Raw genomic sequence first — 6,673 nt, forward strand, 5'->3', positions numbered from 1 at the left:
AGAAAAGACGTAAATGAAAAAGAAGAAGAAGAAGAGGAAAACGAGGAAGAAGAACGTGCAGAAACGAAAGAAAAGGAGAAGAAGAAGAGTAAGAGGAAGAAGAACGTGCAGCAAGAAGAAGAAGAAAAATTTCAGAAACCATGAAAATTGAAAAAAAACGAAGAAGAAGAGGAAGAGGAAGAAGACGAAGACGAAGACGAAGACGAAGACGAAGAAGAAGAAGAGAAGAAGAAGAAGAAGAAGAAGAAGACGAAGAGGAACCGTTTGAGTGGAGCGCGTGTAGTTACGCTCCATTCAAAATGAGTTAATGCACGTGTTAATGAAGTTTGGGCTGATAACTTGTAAAACTTGTACGGCCTTTTTACTTGTATATGTATCCGAAATTGAAAAGCATGTGAGCTTAGAGTTTGATTATTCAAGTAATTGATGTATTTATTAATTTCATATAAGCTTAAATTGAGTTTGACAATTAAAAATGATAAATATAATTTAAAAATTTTATTAATTTATATTTATTAGTTTGTTTAAGTGTTCTAAATTTATTAATTTTTTTTTTCAAATTCCAAAAAAAAATTAGATGAAACTGAAATTTGAGAAAGACTATACTACAAATTAAAGTCATAACCACATAGGTCATAGCACTATTGAATGGAATGTTAGAATGACTTTATTGATCCACCCTACATTATTGCAATGTGCCCAATTGTCCTGGACTCACCACCGAGCTCACCGCCCTTTCACTCAGGTTCATCTCAAAATCACTAACAAACAATTAATAATTGGGTAAGCTAAAGAAAAGGACCTGAAAGATTAAGACACTCATAATAATATCTCTTATCATGATGATCATTTGCGAATCAATTTTTGCACAATAACAATCATGCTTCTAAGTGTAAAACCGAAACAATCCGCTGTTTACTATTTAGAACTCAAAAGTGTCTCATTCCAAAATAATACGACGGAGTTGGGAAGTGCACAATCAATCAAATTTATGAAGGAATTACACAATGTAAAAATTAAGCTTACAACAATAACAATAATAATAACTCAATGGAGGTTGATGAACTACCCGAGTGATCTCTAGTTGCTACTAAGCTATAAAAGTGTAAATTAACAAGCCTAAAATTCTTTCCTTCTCTTCTTGCTCAAAACTAACACTTTATTGTTACATTTGGAAGAGAAGCAACCATAATCAGTGGTAAGGACAAGCAAGGATTGGTATTACAGCCTAACCTGAAGTTCTGTCACCCCCAAACCCTGATGCCAGAAACTCATCTTGGCTAAGATGGCTAACATCACCCCACAATTTTAAGGTCCATTTGTCCTCACCGTACATGTGAAAAACATTCACTGATGTGTTATGTATCTTCCCAGCAGGCCTCCCATTTGGGCACGCCCACCTGTAAAGTGATCGAATGAATCCTCCGTGAGTAACAACTACTACTCTCTCCCCTGCAAATTAGTAAGGATATCATTATCATCATTTAGCTGCTAAGTAGAGACTTAAGGGAGGGATACAATACAATATATGTTAACATAATATAGAAAGAAAAATGTAGTGCCAATATTGTCCAGGGAAGATTTATGGTGCCCCTCCAATTTTGAGTAATCTGCATGTTCTGGAGTGTGTTTCATATAACTATTGAAATTATTCAATCAACTTACCAAAATGGACCCAGTCATTTATGATTTTTTTTTTTAAATGTGTTAACAAATATGGCAAGTGCCAAAATGCAATTGAAGGAAAAACTAAGTGAGAAATGAGAAATTTAAACTTGAGTGAGAAAAAGACAAACTCCCTAATATCTAATCACACATGCATCTTACAAATCAGCACCTAAACTATAACCAACCACATGCTTAGCAGTAAATCATAATTTCCGTGATATTTCACGATGCAAGGATTGTCATTGGTGGGCTACCTTTATGCTTTCTTCCAATTCTCTGCAATGCAGATGTGCAGCGCTGGAAAAGCTGGGCAATACTTTCTCCACCACCCTGTAAATGGTATATGCATCAATGCTATGTATATGCAAAACATTCTAAACAAATTATGTCCAATTGCCCATTAGGATAAACAAATTTAAAATAGATCATTCACTTAATTTTGCTCTAATACCGTTATTGATTCCACTATCATGCAAGATCAAGGAAGGGACAAACAACTAGCACCAAATGTTAGTACCAAGGAATGTATTGATTGGTTGTACTGAGTTCATCATTGTTTATCAGGAATCTTGAGTAATTCCAGCCAACTGGGAAAACATGTTTGTGAGCTATGCAGGGGCGGAGCTAGAAGAAATATTAGAGGGGGGGCCAAAAATATTTACACACTAAAAAAAGACTAAAATAAAATTTTAAGGGGGGGCTAAACTGAAATTTACATATAATTTACATGTAAAAAATTAAAATTAGGGGGGGCGATTGCCCCCCTTTCTATGTATGTAGCTTCGCCCCTAGAGCTATGCTAGAAAAGCAAGTTATGCAACAGTTCACTTCCGTTTCATGTTGACAATATTGTGAAAGGGGATAAGACAGCCCACAATGGTGTACTTCTACAGAAAGTTGGCCCTTGAAAATCACAGGCTTCCATTCCATCAAGCCATCAACTGCAATTTGAATTTGTGTGTATTATATGGAACAATGACAATTTTAAAATCTCTTTCAACACCAAGGAGTGGTATAAAATGGACTGAACCTACAGCTGGAAGGTTTTCTAGTGATGCTAGAGGAGGTATCAAAATCTCTTATGATCCCACTGTTATATTTCTATTTCAGCTGCATTTGTTTTGTATATGATGATTTGAACATCCCACTTTTATTAATTTTTCCATGAATGGGATGACTTTTATGCACTCACAGGCCACACTCAATACAGTTATGGGAGTGTAATTAAAATTTCACTAGGCATTGGCATGTACTCCAATTTAGTTTCCCAGCACTATTTGGGTTATGTCCTCGGCTTTCAGAAGCAACCTGAGCTATCAAGGAAAGGACTTGGTGGAAACAGATAAAGAATTTTAACAGAAACATGGAGGCCTTTTGTTTAGCTTGTAAGGGAAATTTTTTGCGCTCTTTATAAACAATAAGGTGGAGGAGTGCTAAAAGCTTATCTTATAATTATGACCAACCTTGTTCTACTAGACATTGCTTGATTAGCTGGGAGTTGCATAAAAACAACTTGCTCTCAGTATTGGTCATTGTTGTGGCCTGTGCAAATTGACTGAGGGTCAGCTTGACATTATTAGCAGCGAAAGCTGCACCTCATTGGCTGCACTAAGTTGCATACTTATGTTGAACACAACCATTTAAATTTTTCTGATGTAACTAAATAACTGCCTCTTTTACCAAACATTCTAGTTTGATTGAGTGGTTAGTTTGTTATCTACAACTTGTTGCAGGCCATGATCTAGATCTGGCTTTCCAGGAGGGCTGAGTTTTGGGGGATTTATTCGCACCAATCATCTAAAAGCTTCTTAGGTAAGCATTCCCATGCTAGAGATGACAAAAAGGAAAGAAAATTCCATGTTAAAGCAGTTTAGCTGCAAGAGAGGCTTTAACTGAAATTTGCAAAGCTGATCAAAGAATGCTGAATTTCAATTCCAAATGAATGAAATTTATAACTAGTGCTGTTTGCAAAATGAGAAAAGCTTTTACAAGGTACTAAAGGTAGTTTGAACTTTTAAGATTGGAAGAAAGACATTAAGGCAAAGCTGCAGCAAGTAAATAAGTATGCAGATGTTGCTTGGGTTCGGGTAAATTTCATTGAAGCTGATAATTTCATTGAAGCTAAAGAAATTTAGGATGACTATAACTAGCTGATGAGGGAGTGTGTGCTCATCACGTACATAGCATTTATAGGAGTTTTGGTGGAGCTTTACAGCAGATATTGGGGCGTTTGAAACTTTTTATGTTAATGATCCACACATGTTCATGTTCAAGGTGTGATAATACATACAGTTTCTTTTATTGGTGTCCATTTGTGGTTTCTATCAATGGCAGAAGTATGAATATGAGGCAAGATTGAGTGCATAAGCAATGTATAATGGCTATGGCATTTGGCAAATTCAATATGTGAGCCAAAATGGCTGAAACAGTTAATGAATGAACTCAAAGTGTGTGAACCTACCAAGATAGAGCACAAATGTGATAATTGAAGAACCCTTCATATTACTATATCCAGTGTTTCATGAGAGGACCAAACATCTACGAAGAGATACTCATTTTGTGAAAAAGAAGATATCAGATTGAGAAGTCATGGCTACTCCTCTCATTATATATAATCTGCTTACATATACTTAAACCAGTCCAATACATATATAACTAGTTTGGTACATATGATTTATATGCTTTAGCTGGAGACACATATTTGAACACATGATAGTAAGAAATTTAACAGAGTAGAGTGGCTCAAAACAATAATGTCATGGGGGAATGGTTTATGATGCACTATTCTTGTTGTAAATGGAAGTTATAATTAATCTCTCATGAACAGAAATACTAGTATGCTAAATTGAAATCCACTCAAGCAATTCGACCATACTCACTCTTTTATTATTGTTCCTTGTTTTCAAGTATACTTACTGGGATTTCTTGATCTTCATTCCTAGATGAAAAAGCTTTGTGGGCTATGGGATGAGTCTTTGCTGCTTCACGATAAATAAGGCCTTGAAGATCCCCTAGGTGTCTTTCCCGTAGGTCAGAATCCTTGATAACCTGGAATTTCAATCAAACATTAGACTGGCAGAAATCAAAGAATTGGTGCTAGATCAATCACATGTAATAAATCATCAGAGTAGAATCAAAATAAACCAACAAATTGTGAAATGATTCTGCTAATTTATGTCAATCATGAAGATAGCAACGATGACAGTAAAGGGGTAATATAATATGCTTATGGTTTAAGAGTTAAGGCATTATTGTCACCATGTGAAGGAAAAGATAAACTTGTCACTGTATATCATAATTACTAAGAAATCATAAGAATAATTCATCAGCATGCATAATCAATGTGTAGCCAAAGGACAGTGGCAATGAAGAATATAAATAAATAAATTGCAAGACTTTTCGGACAAAGAGGTCCAATGACTTCAAGCATAGAACATGTTAAGGTGAAAATCATGATAAGGTTACTATCTTTGGACAATTGAATCATTCAAAAATGCTACAAGAATAATGTTGACTTTGAGATCAAACCTCTAGCCCTCCACATCTGGATGCAATAATCTGTGCTGTTTCATAAGCTCGTTGCAAGTCGGAAGAATATATAAAAGAGATCTTAGGCTCCCTGGATAGTCTATCAGCCACCTCCAACATGAAATTTACAGAAATTACAGTCAAAAGTCATTAATTAAAAAAATAAGATATGCAGCTTGAGTCTGTTTGTTTATGAAAATGAGATAATGCAAAGAACAAAACTTACTGCAGCTGCTTGCTGTCTTCCAGCTTCGTTTAATTCAACATCTAGATGTCCCTGTTCCACGTATATTAACAACAGAATTCTTTTGTCATAATAATGTCAAGAAGTAACAGTACTTTTGTCATAACTATGCATGGAAAGAACAAAAAATATTGAGTATGCTGAAGCTAAAAACTGAAGAGAGGGTAATAATAATACCTGAATTCTTCCATCAGCATTCCATGCTGTTTCACCATGACGCACCACAACAATCTCTGCATACTCTGGATGAGGATGGCTATAACCACCATCAATTCACCAATCAGTTTCACAATGATTAAGGAACAATGCAGTTTAGAAAAGAAAAAAGAAAAGAAAGGAAAAGAACTCGAAAATCAAATAAGAAATCTCGCAATTTCGCAATCATAGTCACGAGAACTTTTTCACTCAATTGGGAAAACATCGGCATGAATGAGTGATTTTCACTTCCACTGCTAAATTTTTCAGATGCAAAGATATGAAAAATGCCTATGATCAATAATGGCATGAAGAAATTTTGGGAGGAAAGATAAGAAAACGAAAAAGAAGGAACCTGGAGTCGGAATCGGAGATGGAAGAATCGGCCATTTGGAGTGAGTGAGTTGAGTGGCGAGTCAAAGAGACGTTTAAGGCTTGTTGTTTGGGGAGAGAAGAAACGGATTTGAGGCGCAGAAAAGAAGGGAGTGGGAGTGGGTTTGGCGGAAAAGAATAGGAATGGGAGCGAGAATATTTATGTTTCGGTATGCTTACGCTGATGCTCTCATTCACACACAACCAAGTGTTCATTTCCTAGTGCCTTCGCCCTTTCCACATGCGGTAACAGGTTATGGGCAAGTCCACTCAAGAATGCTATGGACAACTAAAAGTAAGTGTTAACTCAATTTAAAATAAGAGTTATGCTATAGGATTATTAAAATTTTTTGTTTTTGGTTATTATTTTTTGTGTTATCTACGATATTTTTTAATTTGACGGGAAAATAATTAATTCGTCGTGAATTAAAATTTTATTTAAGGATTTATTGTTCGCCAATAAATAACTGTATGTACGAGTGAAAAAATTTTATTTAAAGACTTGTTACTCGCCAATAGATAACTGCATGTACGAGTGAGCTGACTATTCAACCAATTTAAATTAATTTTTTTTGTTATTATTTAGTCAGTAATAATTTGTACTTATATTTACAGATATTTTCACATAACAATTAATATAAATTACATGCATATTTATCAGAATTT

The 6,673-nt window shown here is 35.1% G+C and overlaps 1 protein-coding gene across 2 annotated transcripts; it reads right to left on the reverse strand.

Annotated features, from left to right (window-relative positions):
- Nucleotides 1–964: 964 nt before the first annotated feature.
- On the reverse strand, nt 965–6,278 carry LOC107477457 (phosphoglycerate mutase-like protein 4). 2 transcript variants are annotated; one of them, XM_016098424.3, is made up of 7 exons: nt 5,991–6,278; nt 5,618–5,696; nt 5,423–5,473; nt 5,197–5,307; nt 4,585–4,716; nt 1,923–1,998; nt 965–1,400 (listed from the first exon to the last, which is right to left on the reverse strand). In XM_016098424.3, exons 1-7 carry the CDS (start codon nt 6,221–6,223, stop codon nt 1,348–1,350), a joined length of 735 nt encoding a protein of 244 aa, XP_015953910.1. In that variant the 5' UTR covers nt 6,224–6,278; the 3' UTR covers nt 965–1,347. The 2 variants fall into 2 exon arrangements, with proteins under 2 accessions (XP_015953910.1, XP_015953303.1); XM_016097817.3 differs by having other exon boundaries at nt 965–1,452.
- Between the last annotated feature and the right edge of the window lie 395 nt (nt 6,279–6,673).

Source organism: Arachis duranensis, chromosome 1 (assembly GCF_000817695.3).
Source record: "Arachis duranensis cultivar V14167 chromosome 1, aradu.V14167.gnm2.J7QH, whole genome shotgun sequence".
NCBI classification, from domain to species: Eukaryota; Viridiplantae; Streptophyta; class Magnoliopsida; order Fabales; family Fabaceae; genus Arachis; species Arachis duranensis.

Coding starts and splice junctions, on each gene's coding strand:
- LOC107477457 (XM_016097817.3), bottom strand. CDS start 6,223: ATGAACACTTGGTTGTGTGTGAATGAGAGCATCAGCGTAAGCATACCG. Junction 5,697..5,990: donor ATCTCCGATTCCGACTCCAG/GTTCCTTCTTTT, acceptor TGGTGGTTATAG/CCATCCTCATCCAGAGTATG. Junction 1,453..1,922: donor AATTGGAAGAAAGCATAAAG/GTAGCCCACCAA, acceptor ACTAATTTGCAG/GGGAGAGAGTAGTAGTTGTT.